This window comes from Sus scrofa, chromosome 2 (genome assembly GCF_000003025.6).
Source record: "Sus scrofa isolate TJ Tabasco breed Duroc chromosome 2, Sscrofa11.1, whole genome shotgun sequence".
Lineage (NCBI taxonomy): Eukaryota > Metazoa > Chordata > Mammalia > Artiodactyla > Suidae > Sus > Sus scrofa.
In genome coordinates, this window is record NC_010444.4 from 139,028,885 (window position 1) to 139,048,599 (window position 19,715).

The following is a 19,715-nucleotide window of genomic DNA, read 5'->3' on the forward strand; positions in this document are numbered from 1 at the left end:
ACAATTATGTCTCAATAATTCCTTCTGGAGATGTCTTCTGCATATTAAAACCTTTAATGAGACTTCAGTTAAGTCTGGGATGAGTAAACTTACTGAATCTGTGGTTTGAGAATATCTGTCGTCACACCTGGGTTATCTCTCAGATAAATTTAAAGGGATTTCCTATGAGCACCTTGATGAGAAACTTTTTCTCGTTTGGAATCAGCGATACCAATCTGATTCTCACTCAGCAGTCGTTTCTGTGTTTCTTCGGGTGTGTGCGTGTTTGACGATTGAGTGTTCATCTACTATGGCAGAACTCTCCTCGGCGTGACCTCAACTTTAGCTACATTAGCCTGGTGAAGACGGAGGTTTCTATTACCCCTCTGGCTTTACGATTTTGTTAGAGTGACTGTGTTTTAAGGTTACCTTTTATTTCACAGAATAGAAAGAAGAGTGGCAGGAGAGCCGGTAACCCCAAATCCAGTCGATTGGAGCAACTACTCAAACACTGCTCACCAGGCTATTTCAAGATGATGTGGCTCTCAGAGGTAAGATGAGATCAGGGATAGGAAGTTGCCCCCAGAAACCACTCCTAAGAGACAGGTAAGTCGGCTGATGCCACCTTGAGAAGCAGGGCCGAGACTTTAATTTAGGAGTTTAGTCAGTGCACAGTACCTAGAGTCTTCAGTGAACAGGAGGAAGGGGGGCAAAGATAGATGCTTTCAATTACCAAAATTCAATTACCAAAATTCAGAGTTTTTTGAGAATAAGCAGAAAGCTGAGGAAATGCTGATCCTTCTCCTTGAGCTCCGACTGGAAAACAAGAGCACTTAATAGACCAAAAAAAAAAAAAAAAAAAAAAAAAAAAAGCATACTGGGTTGAGCCCCAAGGTTAGTAAGAAGCAGGTGTGCTCTATATTTATAATGTAATAGAATTACCATTTTTCCTAAGTAGGTAGTAATTATAACTGATTATAATTTGTTACTGCTTGTTTTATTTTTGAATATGAATGCCCCTGAATACACATTTATTAGGAGATTTCCCCATGCGAAAAATAACTTGTAAGCAGATAAATGGTATTTTTATGAGGCAGCCAGAATTATCTCCCTATGTGGGGAGATGTGTGAAAGTGAGCTTTAAACTGGGTGGGATTCTTGGAAGGACAAAGGTAGGCCCTTCACTCCTGTGAGCTGGGGAAACAGATGGTGAGACCTTTTATCTTGGACCCCATACCTTACAAGTATCTCACTATTAATGAAGCAGTAGGATATCCTTATCTTACGATAGAAATCAACAAAAGTCAGTTTTTAAAAATAGCACTCTACTGGTTCTCTAAGGCACTTCACTCAAACCCAAACAACCTCCCCTGTGGAAGATTCAGATCATAACGCACAAGTCCTGGCACTGGAAAGCCTGACGGAAGAGAGATCCAGAAAGATGCTTTTTGTCTTCACCCTGAAGAACCTACACCCAGAGAGGTCCAAGTCACAACTATGGAATTTTTTGTGAGTTGAAAAAGGGTGTTATCAAATAGTGGAAAGTCTAAGGCAAGCGGGTGAAATAATTTTCACAAGTAGAAGGAACAAAACAGGATGCACTTTGAGGTGACCCAAAAATTAGATGACGAGAAACAGCTAGAGTTCACGGACCATCTCCATTTCACAGTCTGCAAAAAGACACTTTCCATTTCCCTTCAAGTAAATAAATAGATAAATGCCTGAAACAGCAGGCTGTTTAGGCAAGGCACCTGCTTCTGAATGCTTAAGAATAATTCTGAATTATTGTGTTGCAGCTGTCAGCTCTCTTTTTAAAAAGCAAGGGAAGCAATGCAGGCTCTTTATTTGGGCAAACAGATGAGGTGTCCCTGATGTCTCAGCAACAGCCTGGTCTGAGTGCTGCAGAAAGGAAGGTACGGGGCTATAGGAACCTGCCACAGCCAGCATCTGTGACCTTTACCTCGGCCCCAGATTGGCGTGTCAGGAAAAAACACACTCACATCGCCCACCTGCTTCCACCTCAACATTTGGACAAAGAGCAGAAACGTAGAGAGAGGGTCCAGGGCTCACGCACATGGAATAGAAATGTGTTTAAGTTCACTCAAGTCCTTGGACCCTGTCTGATAAATTTAAAAGGGATTCAGCTCATCTTCCTGCTTTAATGGATGGCTTGATCTGGGGAATTTAAGAAATTATGTAACTTAAGCCCTCATAATTTTGGAAGGAACACTTGAGAGTTCCATTTAATGGCCATACTTGAAAGAAGAAAAAGCCAAGGTCCATTGGAGCTCAAGATCAAGGACAAGTGAGCAGTAGAAATGGTGCTTGATTTCAGCCCTGGTGAGCTGCCCTCTGGTCCTGGGCTGACCTTTTGCCCTCTCCTCTGGCCGATGGTGCCTGCAGCTAACTGATTCTCTGTTGACAATGACATACTACCAGCTTCCTGGAGGAGCCCTGCCTCAGGTAAAATGAGGCATTTCTTTCACAAAACACTGGTCCCTAATTGAATAACCATTGCTGTGCTCAATACTACAAGAGACGTGGATGGTTTAATTAGTTTTTTAAATAAGTGGCAAGAAATGGTACTTACCCAACAGGCTTTTTCCTTTGCTCAACTTCTGAATCCTGTTCATTTCATTCTGGCAAGGGAGACCTAAAAAATAATTTATGAAAGTCAGTTTCCAGATGGTAAGGGATATAATCTCTAATGATCGGCTTCACTCTTGATGTTCACCGTAGACAATGACACACCTGGGAGCGGGATTACTGCATATGCTGTTACTATGCAGCAAAACAAATTCAGGCCATTAGTGTTCCTAATTAAAAAACAATCTTTTGTCACTAGGTACTCGGAAGAGTATTTGGGGGCTACTTGCATCGTATCGGGATCTTTCTTCCCACCAGCAATTCAAGCAAATACCAAGCATCTAGTAAGTTATTTCATTGTTGATTTCCACTAAGAAAAAACATCTCTTCACAGCTAAGATTTCTATGAGTTGGAAGCCAGGATGAAAGCTCACTAGTAGGTACATGCACTGAATCCACAGATTGGGACAAATACTTCTTGTGCCTCAGGTCTTGCTGCAGGCTTAATAGAGGACTGGAATGGCTACTTATGATATCATGGCTTACTCCCCCAGGAAAGTAAAACAGAGGCCTCAAGAGAGAACCATGAAGATACGGAAGAGAGACAGGGAGTAGAGAAGAATGAGACCGTGGCTCTGGCTCGGCCACCTCCGAGCCGAGTACTTGAGGCCCTTCTCCTGATCCCTCTCAGCCTCCAAGTCCTCAGTTATAAGGTAACATGTTGTCAGGAACAAGCTTGAAACTGTCAATTCTCAAGTGAAGGGTTGATCGAGTGGGAGCCGCAGGGCTCCGTAGGGCACACGAAAGTGTGTGGTACCCTTTGGACTTCTACTCCAAGCTAAATGAAAGGCGACCTCACTAGTCCAGTTTCACCATGACCTGCCTTGGCAGATGCTGTGGCTCTGGGAAGTAGGATTTGCCTCTGGTCCTCCAGTACAGACCAGGACATTCTGATTCTTGGGGCACTTGTACTACTACCTCTGTGTGTACCAGTGCGGGGCCTGCAGAAAGTGCCTGAACACCTATTTACATCCATCTGACCCTGCTGCTCGTTCCTTGAGAGACACTGGCTATCAAATGCATTTTGTGGACTTCTGGGTATAAGATGATTTCAGAGAAAGGAGAAAGACACACCAGCTTAAAACAACCACCACCACAATGATCAAATTCCTTCTTTGATGATTAAAGGCAGCATTTACTATGACAGCTACGGAACACCCATTGACTTCTTAGGCTATCCCACACAATGTTCTAGAATTTTGTCTTAATTTAATCTTTACAACTACTATAGGAGGTCGGTACAAGTGGGAAAGGTCAGCTTTGCCGCTGTGCAGAAACACTGAGAAGAAACTGTAGGAAATGAGAAGACTGCTCTTGAAGAGAAGAAACCTCACAGTCATTCAGGTACACGCTGTATCAGCTTACGAGGAAGAAAGTTCCGAGTGGTCAAGCCCCCTTTCTCAAATCGTCCAATAGTAATTTAAAAAACTCTACTTACTGAAAGATAAGGGGAAGTGAATCAAGACGGAGACCTACGAAAAATGCTGCAAGAAAAACAGAGGCAAGAACAGGAAAACACTCCTGATGAAAAAAATCCCTAAGATTTCTCTAAGAAAACAAGGGTTTGAATGAAAAAGAAAAAAAGAGAGAGAGAGAGCGAGACTCTTTAAGAGTAGTTTAATGGAGATATGCAAAAGCTCAAGGATATAAATGATATTAAGAGGAAAATTACGTCATTTAAAAAAAGAAGGCTGTATGTGAAGCAAGAAACTGATGGGAAACATCCACGGCACTGATGCCCTTGAGAAGAGACTAAAACACGGGATAAGAACGTTGTAATTCTAGGGCTCAAAGGAACACAACGTGTCTCCGGAAAAAGTGATAATGACTGAGCAAAACTGAGACATGTCCTAAGAAATTCATATCCTTGAAGGTAAAGAATCCTTTTGGCCTCCAGGCAAAAATGGTGCCATCACCCCTAAAAGGGGAGAAGATTAGCGTGGGTTCACTTTTTCAGTAGCTGCATCTAGTGCTAGGACAGTAATGTTAACGATATCAAGAAAGCAAACTATGATTCTAGGGGCGTTTATACTTAACATCTTTGCTTTTGCATAGAGGAAATGTTTTCAAACATTCAGGGACTAATTCAAGGAATCTAATTCACCTGAGACTTTCTGACATCAATTCTAAAACTTGGCAATACATGTAAAGGATAATATCGAAACCAGTCAACAGGAAAAGTTTAAAACTGCTCTTTAAAAATTGTATTGGGCTAAAAAGCTACCTTGAGCCTTAATTATAGGATATCTACAAATGAACCATAATAAAAACAACAAGCGATCAATACCTATGGTCTGTAGTTAAAGGAGTGCTTTGGAGAAAAATTTCAGCCTCAAGGACATACATTAAAATTACAAGAAATAAGAAAGGTGGAGGTAAAATAGAACGCCCCAAACTGATTCTGGGTCAGGGAGGGAGAGCGAGAAATAAAATACTGCCTTCCCTATCGGTAAACCCAAGATGGCACAGTCATCAGCCCTTGCAGCCACCTCCAGAAAGGAAACAAAGAATACCTGCCATCTAGCAGCCATCAGACTGCAGCCACTCAGGATGTGAAAACACAGGATAAGAGCCCCAGGTAGGGGTGGTGCATTTAAAGGAATGGTTTCAGTGAGTCCAGACCTTTGCACCTACCCATACATAGAAAAGCACTAAATTCCTTACCTTGAGATACCTAGTTGTCTGTTACTAGCAGTAATCTTTTGTTCTCACTACCTGCCCTTTGTTGTAAAACTCCTTTATATCCTAGCTCCCCCCCTCACCTCCTTGGACCAGTTTTCTCAAGGTTACTTGAGATGCTGCCTCCCTCCCAGGTTTAGGTCATCAGCATCAACTTTTAGGTTGTGCATATTTTTTTAGTTGACACAACCTAACATGAAGGGAGGAGGGAGAGAAAGAAACCAATGTAAGAAAATGAGAGAAATATACAAAAATGAGAAACAACTGTAATAAAAGCTCGACCCCTCCGGGATGCCATTCCATGCCTCAGGTGGGGCTCCCGGCTTCCTCCAGCAGCTGCTGAAAGGGCAGCCTTTCCAGAGACATCGTGGCCAGGGGACCAACTCCATCTCCTGCTCAAGGAGGTAACCTCCTCCTTGGGGGCCTTGGCATTACACCTCCAGGTGAAGCATTAGCACTGAGGCTTCACTTCACTCAGCCCTCACCTGAACCCTAGGGCTTAAGCCACATGATTTTGTATGAGCTCAAGCCAAAGCTATCATTCAGCTTAATGCTGAACCACTACAATCATTTCTATTGAAGTAAAAAACAAACAAAAACTTGGCTAATATCTACCATCGATTTGGAAGGCCTAGCCGATGTGATTAGAAAAGAGAAAGAAATGAGGTATAAAAATTGAAAAGAGAAAAAAATTATTAGTATTTGCAGGTAATATAACTGCACACCTGAAAAATTCAAGGAAACCAACCAGAATAACTCTCACAAGTAAAATGAGAATTTAGTACGGTGGCCAGGAACAAATTTAATATTGAAACAACCACTAGTGAGAAAACATAATGGGAAAAAATGGATTTCGTTTACACTGGTAACAACAATAAACACAAGGGAAGAGTATCTGTGCGAACAAAACGCGCAGCTCCACTGGTTCAGAGACAGAGCCTGTTCTAGGATAAAAGGATTCAATATTACATGGCTATCAACTCTCTCTAGATTAATCTAATTTTGCCTGACTCTAAAAAAAAAAACAACAGTAAGTTAGTTACTGTTGTTTTTTTTTTTTTTTAAATGTATGAACAGACTCTAAAATTCAAAAAGTTCACACATACAGGATATGTAACAAACACATAAGAATATTCAGGAAAATTCCTAAAAAAGATTAATGGCAGGAGAGAGTGGTCCGCTAAATAATAAAACATGTCCATTAATTAATAGGGAGAGTACCCAGGAGTAGATAGATATGCACAGAGCATATAGGAGTTTTATCTGTGATAAAGAAGCATTTCAAATTAATGAGAGAAAGATGGGTTGGTCAATCAACAACCCAAAACAAGGAGACAGCCATCTCCAGGGGTAGAGGCGGGGACCCTACTTGACTGCATAGCAACAACAAAACCAAAGTCATGAAAGATTTCGATGAGTAGACAAAAACTCAAAAAAGACACTGAAAGAAACAAAAGAGAATTGCTTTCCTCCTTCACAGTGGGAAATACCTTTTTAAGCTTAACATAAACTGTATTATGGCTTCTAAGAAGCCCTAAAATAAAAGATGGAGAATTTTACTGTCTTCAAATTTCTCCCTAGTGAAAATGCACCAAGTCAAAATTGGGAAAAAAAAAAACTTGTAATACACATAACTAGAACAATTCTAACGTCTTAGTATAAAGACAAAAATACACAAGAACCTTATCTGAAGAAAATGTACAGAAACCAAAGACGTTAAGAAATCTTATAATGACCTTGAGAGTTAGGGAGCAAAGGTTTCTATACCCGTTTTACAGATGAAAAAGCTGAGGTGCAAGGGTGAAGAGACTTTCCCAAGAGGAGGACTGGAATAAGAGACTCCTTGATCAAGCTCACAGGTTTTCTGTATCATGCTGCGCTCTCAGTGGGGATGGATTAGGGGAAAAGAGCCTTTGGGCCACCCATTAGATGGAAGGATGCTTTATCCTCTGGCTGTGTCCATTTGCCTGCCTCCCCAGGGGTGATAAATGGCCCCTCCCTGCCTGCCACAGTGGCCCAGCCTCTGGGCTCCACCTCCCTCTTGCCTTACCTCCAGGTTTCTGGAAGCAGTAGCACCACTCATTGTTGGAGAGCTTGCCATCCTTAAAGGAGTCACACGAATTGAAGAGAGGCTTGATACAGGGCTCGTACTTATCCAGGTAGATGGCGTTGATCTCTGAGTGGTCAAGCAGGAGGTCGTAGTTCATGTCCAACTTGTTGAACATCCAGCCCAAGGAGTCCTTGCAGATGGGCAGGATGCTGGTGTCAAACCCTGCCAAGGGAAGGGCACGTCTCAGCTGCCACCAAGCCATCTCTCCTGGTCTGCTCACTCCCCAGCTTTCTGCCCCTAACAGAGGCCCAGGGCCCACATCCTCCCCTCCCCAATGCCTTTCCCCTCCACAGGCCACAATCCCAGCCACAGTCTATCAGAATATGTAGTGGTGGTGGTTGGCTTTTCAATGAAACGTTTTCAAGTGCACCAAAACAGAAAGGAGCATTTGCAGGAAGTGTGTACTAAGGGAAACAGATCTGCAATGTTAATTTATCTGTGATGTAAACAGGGGTTTCTCCTTTACCCAACTTGCTTGAAACAGGGGATGCCTGAAAAGAAGCATATAAACAGGATAGGAGGACTAATTCATAATATTATAAAGCATGCTTTTCAATTTAGAAGAAAAAAAAATTTTTTTTGAAAAACCCAAACAGAAGAAACGGCTGTAAAGAGGATGGTGATGAAATGAACCGAGGTGGCACAGTCCCAAAGCACTGACTACATCCCACAGGACTGTTCAACCCGAGCAGTCTGAACATTAATGGGAAAACAAGCCAGGTACCTGCCTCTATTCCCCATCCTTCTTTTCTGCAGTCCCCTCAAGAGATACATGACATGGAATCCAAATTGACTCAGAAAATAATTTCTGTCTTATTTCCCGGCGGGGAAGAAGGGGGGTGGTTTTTTGAAAGAATTATTTGTTTCTACAATGGAAACTGTATGCACTCGAATAATAATACTTGGCTGAACACTTGGGATTATTGAAGACTACTGTAGACAAACCCCAGAGAAGGCAGGTTCCACATAGGAAACTCATCTTTCTTTCAGGATCCAAAGCACCAGGCAATTTCAAAGTATTCTAGAATCTGGATTTCTAGGTCTGGTTTTATTTTCCTGAGAAAAGGATGATGAAAGTACACCTCTGTGTTACCCTTCTAAGCATTTTATACTTAATTATCTCACTGAGTCCTTATAATAGTCCTATAAAATGATGCTTTATCCTCTCTACTTTACAGATTTAAAAAACCAGAAAGCTCAAGGTTTTAAGTTATTTGCCCAAGGTCATAAAATTGTGAGGCTGGGGAGTTCCCGTCATGGCGCAGTGGTTAACGAATCCGACTAGGAACCATGAGGTTGCGGGTTCGGTCCCTGCCCTTGCTCAGTGGGTTAACGATCCGGCGTTGCCGGGAGCTGTGGTGTAGGTTGCAGACGCGGCTCGGATCCCGCGTTGCTGTGGCTCTGGCATAGGCCTGTGGCTACAGCTCCAATTCGACCCCTAGCCTGGGAACCTCCATATGCCACAGGAGCGGCCCAAGAAATAGCAAAAAAAGACAAAAAAAAAAAAATTGTGAGGCTGGGATGCAAGCCCAGGTGGTCTAACCTTGGGGCTACATTGTCAATCCTTCCTCTCCCAGGAGTGCCTCTGCCTCGAAGGAGACATGACGCTCCTGCCTGAAGGACATTCAGTTGGCTTGGGTGCCAAGTTTAGGGACGAGCCATGCAGGGGTGATAGAGTGACTAAATGAGGATCCTGATGGGGTCCATGGACCCTCCAGGGGTTCTTACCTACAGCCTGTTCATCAGAAACCCCCATTTAGTTGGCAGGATACAAGGCAGGGCAAAGCGTGCCTACCCTTTAAAGCAGAATTTTTACAAGAGGGTCTTCACTGTCCGGCAGCCAGTCAACTAAATGTCGCACCTCAGCTCTGAGCCCTTAAAGAAGACTGTGCTTCTCCTCATTATCAGAGCCTGTAAATTAGACTCTCCTTGAGGACAAAGACTGCCTCATTCCCTTCTAATCATCTGAGCCAGCACAGGCACACACTAAGTGCCCAACAGAAGAATTTGTCGAGAGAGGTTTTCTAGCAACTGCAAGGTTTACCCCTTCAAACATAAAAATCTTTGCATTTGAAAACATATTCCTGGAGTTCCCATTGTGGAGCAGCAGAAACAAACCTGCCTATCCATGAGGACAAGGGTTTGATCTCTGACCTTGCTCAGTGGGTTAAGGATCCAGCAGTGCCATGAGCTGTGGTGTAGGTCACAAACACAGCTTGGATCCAGTATTGCTGTGGCTGTGGCTGTGGCTGTGGTGGAGGCCTGAAGCTTCAGCTCCCATTTGACCCCTAGTCTGGGAACTTCCATATGCCGTGGGTGCTGCCCTAAAAAGAGAAAAAAAAAAAAAAAAAAGGAAAGAAAATGTATTCATTTTGACATCTTAAAGTACCTCTTGGAAAAGACCCTCTTTTTCAAGAAAAGAGATGATAGGACATAATGGGCTCCTCTTTGACTGAAGGTCGTGACAAACCATCTTTGATGATGATATCCTCGGGGGCAGCTGAATAAAGGAAAATCATTTACTCTGACACTAAATGGCGCTGCACTTTTGTGCAGAATATTTTATGTAATAGGCATCAGTGCCATAGGATATTACATTTAATGCCATAGGATATTAATGCCATAGGATATTACATTTTAATACATTTTAATACATGGGAAAGGGAGGATTTAATACTGCTGACTGACCACCAAAAAGAAATGCCGTGCTGGCTGGGAAGCAGCCTCAGGTCAAGCCCACCCACACCTGTTTGGAAGGTTCTAGAAAAGAGACACCTGCATCTGATACCCAGATGGGTGGAGAGGGAACAGAGCAGTCCTCCTAGTTGGCCCAAGGTCATGAAACCTCTAGGGCTCCACAGTTGCTCCTTCAGAACTCCTGGACTGATAAAAATGTCTTTCCCTCCTGTGCCTTGTGGGGCTAAAACCAAGTGTCATTCTTTTTATATCCTTTCACTTCAAGTGCTTCAGGACATCAAACCTAAAAGTGTCTTTGGGGACTCAATTTGCTTGTGACCAAGAGCGGGTCTTTTGCAGGCTCCCCGGCTGTCAGCAGAAGGAGCCTCCTGGGACCCGAGGCTGCGAGGAGCTGCTCTTTCACATTGATCTACGCTTCACTGAAAGGCTGTCCAGAAGGCCCTGGGCTCAGCGACTCCCGGATGATCCTGGGGAAGAGCTTGGGAAGACTGTCTGTGAATTCAGTATCCATGAACTCCCAAGGAAGCCACTGGCAGTAATGGAAAGAAGCAATCTTACCACCCCCTCCTGCCCACAGGTCCAACCACCAGGACCCACTCTTTGGACACTTAGCATTAGCTTCCCAGAATCTCTCTTTCCCTAAAAGTAAAAAATCCAAACTGGTGACAGAACTGTCCCCTGGGTCAGTATTTTCTACCAGTATCTCCAGCTGGCTATGAACAGCAAAGAATGACCCAGACATTAAAAAGATTGTTCTCATTTGGGCCGCACACCAGATGCTGGTTCAACTCTGGGTCCTGTCAGTTATCAGTGTCACTTCTTATCTACTTAATTCAATCCAAGAGCATTACATTCAGGCATCCCGCCCACACAAGTGTGGGATCAGGAATGGGGTAAGATACTCTCGGCTTTAAACAACATATGTTTTTTATATTTTGACAAATCAATATAAAAACTGTTTCACAGAAAAGGCTGTGGCAAAGCTCTATGTCTCTGAACAACTGTATGGTTGAATAAGATGCTGGCCACCCAGCCACAGTGTCCAGAAGCTCTCCCCTAATGGCCTTTGAGTTAAAGGCAGTGAGAGGGTCCATCAAGGTGCAAACATGCAGACCCACTCTAGTTTTCTCTCCAGCTTATCAAGAGGCTCTGAGTATCATCTCTGCCAATTCATGGATGGCAGGAGGGGACACTTGTCTGGGAGAAGGTCTACAGACAGCAAAATGCAATCTGACCAATGTTCATCAAGATAAATGATCAAAGATGTTTGCTACAGTATTGCTTTTAATAGCAGAACCTTAGGAAGTACTTTAAAGCTCCCCAAAACATGTCTAGTTATATAAAGGATACTGTATCTATAAACTGAGATTCTGTGTAGCTATTACAAAGCAGAATACTCCCAGCAATAGACAGATACTCATAGCCATGATAAAGGAACACCATAAAACGGTTTGCAAAGTGTGCATGTATGCATACATATCCACAGAGACATATATATATATTTTCTATGCGGCAAGGAAAAAAATTCAAGTACATGCCATGACGTACTTACAGTTGTCAAAATGGTGTGGTTCTATATATATTTTTTTAACTGAAGTATAGTTAATTTGCAATATTGTGTTTCAGGTGCACAGCAGCGTATTTTGGCAGATTATACTCCATTATAGGTTGTTACAAGATAATGGCTATAAATCCCTGTGTTCTATAGTATATTGTTGCTTATCTATTTTATACACAGTAGTTGGTTATTTTTATATCTTCATATATACTTAAATGTATTTTCAAAAAGATCTGCCCCGAACACATGATAATTCTGTAATCAGACTTTAAAAAATACAGGCTGTATTTTCTTGATTCTAAGGCATTTCCCTCCCCATATTTTCATAGTTCCAAAATTGGGGCATATTTCAAGTCAGTGTATATTTAACTTGGTATTCTTTTAATAACAGTGTCTAGGGGTGGTCAGTCAACAACATCTAGTAACTGAGGAAAGGTGGTGTTAAAATGAAATAAGTTGTAAAGAGTAATGCAGTCTTACTGCCTTGGGCTGCGTCGGAGCTGGTGGGCTTGATGACTCTGTTGGCATCCTCATGAAGCGCCCCGAACCAGTCTTTGAGCCGGGAAGCGAGGTTCCTCAACTCCTTGTCCGTGCAGGCTGGAGAAAAGCAGATGGAAGACACAGTGAATCTGTGGGCTCTCGCCTCTTGTGAGCTTATCTGCCCTCAACATGCGGTACCATCAACAAAGCCAAGCTCCAAACAGACCTTCCTCTCCAACCAAGATTCAGCTGCTTCCCCACCGTGGAAACGCCCCAAGGATGCTGCGAGCACAGGGAGAGTGTGACAAAGCAAGGGCTGGGGCTCTCAGGGCAAGCAGCCCTGTGCACAACTGAACTTGGACTCCTTGGAGCTGTGAAAGCTGGGATAGCCTCACAGTCATGCACCAGCCTCCCAGAGACCGCCACGGGTCCCTTTGGCCAACCTGATCATACTCGCTAGTGCGGTCTGCCAGAGATCATATTTTCCACTGAACTCATGCCAAGAGATTAACACTCAAGAATGGCTAATGCTCCTGGGAAAGGCTGCCTGGGGCACCAGAAGATCCCAGTCATGGGGACTCTCAGGTATGCTTTCACCCACATTTGGGCTTGTGGATGTTGGCTTATTTTGCTGGCTTTTGAACAGACTCACTTGACTTCCGCCTATGGACAGATGGATACCTTCTCCCTGGAAGAATCCTTTCTTTTTTAGCTTTTTAGGACCACACCCAAGGCATATGGAGGTTCCCAGGCTAGGGGTCCAATGGGAGCTGTGGCCGCCAGCCTACAGCACAGCTACAGCAACGCAGATCCGAGCCATGTCTGTGACCTACACCTCAGCTCATGGTAATGGCGGATCCTCAACCCACTGAGTGAGGCCAGGGATCGACCCCGCATCCTCATGGATCCTAGTTGGGTTCGTTAACTGTGGAGCCACAAAGGGAACTCCTGGAAGATTCCTTTCTATTTGCGGCCCATCTTTAAGTATCCAGTTCATCTCTTAGGGTATGACAGAGTAATTAAGGCCAAGGAATACTCCTTCTGAGAACAAGAAACAAATCCAGATGGGTGGGTGGGGTGTTTAACAGTCTCATAGCAAACATCAGGGTGGGGGAGAAATCACCAATGACAGATGATGCTACAGAGAAGGCAGATGACTTTCTCTGGCTGCCTGATTTTAGCCTAATTCTGGATCCTGAGACTCTGGACAAAGGGTCCAGGCCTTGGGCGATGACCAAAGGCAGAGAGACTAGCACTGCATTTAGTGGTTGTTCATGTCTGGAGGAAAAGAAATCAGAAACCTGAGAAGCCAACGTCCAAATAAATAAAAAGCAATAAAGAAGTGCGCCTCATGATTGTCACTGTTGCTAAATTCTAATGCTGCAGGAGTTAAGCTGCAAAGCCAAGCAAAACACCATGACAATGCATAGCCAAGTTCTGCGTGTTTTATGGCACTGACAAGACATGGATTAAGGCCAGAATCTATCAGTGCAGAGAGACCCCAGCAAATGCAGGGTCTCCACTGGAAGGCCTGGGGGCACGCGCGAATGAGCAGAGGGTCCTACTCAAACTCTGATCCCAGCATCAGTCAGCACAGGCTCACTCAACAGAGGTGATCAGCCCCATCTGCCTGGCAAAGGGATGAGTCCTCTCCAGGAGAAAGTGGTATTATACAGATTCTCTCCTCATTTTCATAGTCCATGTCTGTTTCCGGGAAAGTCCATCTTTGCTGAGCCTGGAGCCAGGCCCAAACTCTATAAAGCATGGAGTGTGTGGCCACTGCTTATACTTCAAGACAATATTTGGCTTTCAACAACCAGGACAGGACTATATTTTATAATTCCAGCCAGGGTATTCCATGGTGGCTCAGCGGGTTAAGGATTTGGCATTGTCACTGCTATGGCTCAGGTTTCTCTGGTGGCTCAGGTTGGATCCCTGGCCCTGCAACTTCCACATGCTGCAGGTGTGGCCAAAAAAACCTCAGAAAACATGAGCCAGGACATGGCCCTGAGGACTGTCTTGACAGGCAGTGGGGTGTAAAAGCGTGGAGTGAATCCAAGCTCTACCACTGACCGGCCAGGTGACTCAAACTTAAGCCACTTATTCTTTCAGCACCTCTGCTTACCCATCTCTAAACCCTAAATATTATCAGTTAGACAAAGGATAGAGAGTGCTTAGTGAAGTAATTATTCAGCATGTGTCGGCTCATTTTCTTACCACTACTATTATTTTGCTTCTTAAATTGAAGATTCATAGGTAAGTTTAGAGCAAATGTCACAGCATTCAGAAAACCAGTAAGATAAATGCACTGCAACGAAACTGGCTTGGCCACATAGGAAACGGGAGAATGTAGATACCTGTGCTTTCCAATAGGGTCACCATTAGCCATAGGTGGCTATTTTCATGTAAATGAATTAAAGTGAAACAAAAGTTTAAAATTTAGGGAGTTCCTGCTGTGGCGCAATGAGTTAAGGATCCAGAATTGCTGAAGCCATGGCATAGGTTGCAGCTGCGGCTCAGATTCAGACCATTTTTTTAAAAAGTGAAAATGTACTTCCTTAGGTTGCATCTACCCCATCCAAGTGCTCGGCAGTCACACTGCCTAGTGAGTGACTCCATGCGGGAGAGCACAGGTACGGAATAGTTCCATCATGGCAGAATGCTGCATGGGGAGTGCTAGAGGAAGGTAGCTGTCCCCCTGCGATTGCTCGTATCTGAAGGTTCATCATGATATCCTGACAGCGAAGCCTGCCTCTGGTCGTCCCCTTCACTCTTTGAGATGAGCTGAGGAAGGAGATCAGGAGCCCGCTCAAGCTGGGGACCGGCATCTCCTACTCAGCCACGCACACAAAGAGGAGGAGGAAGAGGACCTGGGGCTGATGGTGGTGATGCCCAGCCCTGCTGGGTACCAGGACCGGACCTCAGGAGCATCCCTCGGCTAACACATTTATCGGTCGCAGCTCAGAGCCTCTGGGGAATAGGAGGCCCCCTTTTCTGACTTTTCAGACAGTGCACAGCTCTAAACAGGAAAGGACATGGTCTGTTTTTCTGGGGACAATGGGATGCGGGCTCTATAGTCAATCTCCCGTTTGAAAATGGCAAATTAATAGCATCTATTTCTTCCTGATTACCATGCACACCATCTATTCTAAGCGTTCCTGGAGCAGAGAAAATTGCCAAGTCAACTTGCAAAGGAAATGAATCCCCATCTCACACTGCAGGATAAATTAGTCAGTCATGTTTAACTAAGCCCTGACAGCTGTGCAGGTAATCTGTATCTTTAGAAGACGGCTGAATTTCCCACCGATTTCCCCAAGTGTGCAGGCTTTGGATGGCTGATGGAATCGGGACTATGAGTCTTGAAGGAGCAAATCTGTGGCTCTGGGAGAAGTCCGCAAGCAGGATGCCACTGGCCTGGGCAGAGAGAGATTAGAAAGCCAAAACGGAGATAGGAGGCACTCAATTACTGGGCCCTGTTCACGCACAGTGGCCTCAACAGAATGGTCCCTATGAGGAAGAAGTCAGGCACCGTCTGCCTGGAGCCAGATATGTCCCGCAGGGAAAAACTAATCAAAGACCACAGCCTGCAGAGAAGTATCTGCTCAGATTTGGTATTCTAGCTCTAAGAGGCTGGCAATGGGAGACAGAGGCTTGCCTTTTAAGGTGCCCATTACAGCCCCCATAAAGGTAGGAAAGGAGGACTAACGCGCTCCAAAATAGGGGACCCAAAGGGTACCTCCCACCCTGGGCTCCTTCCTGGGGGAAATTTCTGTGTGGAGAAAACCATGAAACTGCAGCCACCCGCCATCCCACACTCTGCTCCAAGGTGGACACATCCCCGTGATTTTCTAGAGGGGTGTCTGATGGTCTATGACTCCTGCTGAGAGAAGCAAGGTCCTCATGCCCACTGGCATCAGATTGGGGGAGGGAATGATGGTGCAGTCTTGGGAGAGGGGCTGGCTCACTCAGGAAGGCCAGGACCTACCCCCCCTTCGCTGCCTCACCTTTCTGAGTGGTGAGCGCAGCCAGGGTCCTGCCTCCCTCGCCCTCTCCATTCTCTTCTCTCCTGCCCCCACCTCTGGCTTCGGCTCACTCGTAATTGCTCTTAACCTCCCAGGCATCCCTGCCCAGCATCCCACTCCTCAGTCTTGTCTGCTCCCTTGTTCCTGAGGTACTCATCTTTCCTCCATGATCTCAAGTGGCTGATGTGTTGGCCACACCCCTGAGATCCACTGACTCCCTGTGGTCAGAGAATGGCCCGGCCAGGCACTTGTATCCTCAGGGCAAACATCCAGGATTGACCATCCCGGACCCCCACACAAAGGTCCCTGCTTCCTGCTGTCTCCACTGCCAGCCCATGGCGCCACCATGACCTCCCACTGGGAAAACAGTAATAGGCTCCCATCGCTCTCCCAGGCTTGCTCCGCACATTCCCTTTGCCATCCAGCAGCCAAAGTGACCTTTCTAAAATGGAGATTTGATCAAGTCGCTTTCCCACTCGGTTACTCCAGAGGCTCCCAACTTCGGGGCAGGCAAGCCCTAACTCCTTAAGGTGGCCTGTGCGACCCGTGGTGTTGGCCTCTGCCTCTGTTCTCTCCTCCAGGACCTTCTCCATCTGCCCTTACTGTCCTTTCCACACACTGCTCCCTGGGGGGCACACCTCTTCTCTTTCTCGGGCTAATGCCCGTTTCACCATGAGATCTCTGCTTTAAAGGTATTTCTCTTTGTCCCTTTTACATGCTTCCAGCATCTTGATCCTGAGATGCCACTCACCACACCTGTAACTTCTGGCTCAGTGTCCATCTGCCCTGCTAGATCACAGCAAGGTAAAACACAGCACCTTATGTGCTCTGCTCCTGGCTTGAAGAATGCTCTCAGTGCATCCTTATTAACTGAGTCTAATAGCCCTCTTTTTGCCTTTTTCAAACTTCAATTTACCCATCTGCAAAATGGCGTAATAAAGCTTAGCTCATAGCATCATTGCATGGAATGGGATGAAATAATATCAGAAAAACATAGCTCACAGCTACTGGCGTCCAGCAGGGACTCGATAAATTGATGTTCCCTTCCCATATCCCAATTGTCTGCAGTAATATGTCAGAATTTTATTATTATGCTTTTTTTTAAAGCCTGAGGAGATGCCTATGATATGAAGAATGACATCTCTCCTTTGCTTATTTTGTAGGTAGGTCAGTACAAGTCCATGAGACCCAGGCTGCAATATACCTCTGCCTTCATCCTGGTGGGAAAGCTCTGTGATGGGAGGAGCTGGTCTGGCTTCCCCACGCCTACATTCTCAGCACTCACCATAAAGATGGATACATAGTCATTCAAAATATATGTACTGAAAGAAAACAGACACTGACACACTGGTTACAAACTCCCCAAGTCAAACAGCTACCCAGGGGCAGAGAAAGATTGGATCTTGGCCATTATCTTGTTGTGCTGGCCCCTGGGTACTGGACCCACTTTTGGATTGATTGGGTTGTAGGTAGCCGGTACTAACTGAAGCAATTAGTAGACGTGGTCCATTAACCAATACTGGGTTGAAGAAAATTGAAACATCAGGCCCTCAAAGGTAAAGGAAGCTCTGCCGGAGATATAGGTAAGACAGTGGGCTGAGTATCAGAAGGTGGAGGGAGCATGTCATGCCTTCATCAGCTTGGGTGTGGGAAGAGTGGTCCTTTGGAAGGACTGCATCCAGCCTGCTGCCTTCCTGTTATGTTCCCAGATGCATGCATCATTTGTACAGCCACTGGGGCTTCATTAGGGAAAAGTATAGACACAGTGTATTACTCCAGATGCACAAGCGGCAGCTCCCTCCCCCAGGAGAGCACAGCACTCAGGCAGAGAAGGGCCCCGAGAATTTGGTGCTCTCCTGGTGGACCTTCCCTGTCTGTTTGGAAAAGATGAACAGAACACAATAAACACGTGTAAATTAGGTACATGCAGCCTCCGTGGAAGGTGTATAGCCCTGGGAAGAAAATGTGATTGCTTTTTCTACCTGGGCACTCCCCCCTCCACCAGGCTTGGAACGTTAAGGAGTAGTAAGCTAAACTGACTTTGAATGCATACCGTGTCCAGACAAAGCCAGGAGTGCCTCCTGAGCAACCCAGCTGATGGGACAGAGAAGGGCACACTGGCCAACATCCTATGGCAAGAAGTGGTGATGAAGTCACTGCTGTGCTAGTGGGGTCATGAGAGAGGAGGGGTCTCTCTGATCTAGAAGTTTTTGCCTATGGAGAAGTGAGACAGCCCAGGGAAGTGGGGAAGAAGGGATTGCTTCTTCACTGAACGAGGGTCAAAATAGCCTGGCTCTGCCCGCCTCCATCACCCATCACCCCAGCTTCCCCAGCCCCTCACTCTTCCATCACACAAAGCCAAGGACTAGTGAGGAAGGCTCAGAATAGGTGTTGGTGTGGGAAGGGAAGAGACAGGAGCTAGGAAACCTGTGCTGCTTTGAAAGGTGCTCCCCAGGGTGATAGCTGGTATTGCAAGCTGTCCTCAGCTTATTGCTGGCTCTGGGGGCTGAATGACAGTCTATAAAGCCCTCCTCAAGGATTAGAGAAGGGAAAGGTAAGGAAATGACCTGAGATATAAAAATATGTAGGAGAGGAGTTCCCGTTGTGGCTCAGCAGGTTAAGGACCCAAAATTGTCGCTATAAGGATGTAGATTCGATGCCTAGTCTCGCTCAGTGGGTTAAGGATCCAGTGTTGCCGCAAGCTGTGGCACAGGTTGCAGATGGGGCTCGGATCTAGTGTGGCTGTGGTTGTGGCATAGGCCAGCAGCTGCAGCTCCGATTCAACCGCTAGCCCAGGAACTTACATATACCGAGGGTACAGGTTTACGAAGAAAAAAAAATCGTAGGAGATAGAAAAAATAGAGGTGGGGACAGACTATAGACACTCTGTATTCAGAGCTATAGTGTGAATATCTAACGAGCATGCCAAGCACAGGGTCTGTGTGTTATAAATCCTCACTGAAGCTACATTTGAACACCCAATTGGGGATGTCTGAAAATGGCAAATCTGACACGTAGGCGTTGTAGGAGATCTGTAAACCTCTGCCAGGGAACCAATTACTGCTACATTCTTGTAACTCATGAAATCTTGCAGCTAAAGTGCCAAATGAGAATACCATCCCGCCACCTGTCACACAGACCCTCTCCCTCCCGACCTTAGCCTCACCAAAGCTTAGCTCAGGCAGAAGCAACTATGAAAACAATCACAATGTCACTTAAACTTCAGTGCCTCCGAAGGTAATTAAAGAATTGGACCAGACCGGAGCTCTCCCTGGAGCAGGCTGGAAGGCCTCTCAGAAATGGAGACTGGGTGCTGGCCCGTTCAAAGTAATCTCCTTCAGTCCTCCTAGGTGCTGTTGTGCATAATGACTTAATCAGAGCAGCACTGGATCGATGCACTCAGAGTGTTTGCAATTAGCATCTCCTGTAAAAGGTCCAGCTGAGACGTCTTCAGAGCAGAATTAAGTGCTGGGCAGAACTTGGAATGGAGAAGATACAAGGAAGCCTTCCTGAACTGCCTCGCCCAGGATCCAGCCTCTTCCTT

At 45.4% G+C, this 19,715-nt stretch overlaps 1 protein-coding gene and 1 long non-coding RNA gene across 4 annotated transcripts in view; one reads left to right on the forward strand and one right to left on the reverse strand.

The window, feature by feature from the left end:
• Nucleotides 1–3,199, forward strand: part of LOC110259495 — a 41,154-nt gene extending 37,955 nt beyond the window's left edge. The window contains exons 3-5 of one of the 2 annotated variants that reach the window (XR_002341929.1): nucleotides 423–530; nucleotides 1,321–1,488; nucleotides 2,825–3,199. This is a non-coding gene — a long non-coding RNA (uncharacterized LOC110259495). Of the gene's footprint in view, nucleotides 1–422; nucleotides 531–1,320; nucleotides 2,560–2,824 lie in introns of those variants that run through there. The other variant, XR_002341928.1, reaches the window with a different exon arrangement.
• The window catches only part of SPOCK1 (SPARC/osteonectin, cwcv and kazal like domains proteoglycan 1), a 505,425-nt gene that overhangs the window by 10,708 nt on the left and 475,002 nt on the right, over nucleotides 1–19,715 (reverse strand). For both annotated transcript variants that reach the window (XM_003354287.4, XM_005661679.2), the window contains 3 exons: nucleotides 12,150–12,266; nucleotides 7,355–7,576; nucleotides 2,570–2,632 (listed from right to left, as the gene is read on the reverse strand). In XM_003354287.4, the coding sequence (XP_003354335.2) occupies nucleotides 2,570–2,632; nucleotides 7,355–7,576; nucleotides 12,150–12,266 (402 nt within the window). The remainder of the gene's footprint in view (nucleotides 1–2,569; nucleotides 2,633–7,354; nucleotides 7,577–12,149; nucleotides 12,267–19,715) is intronic.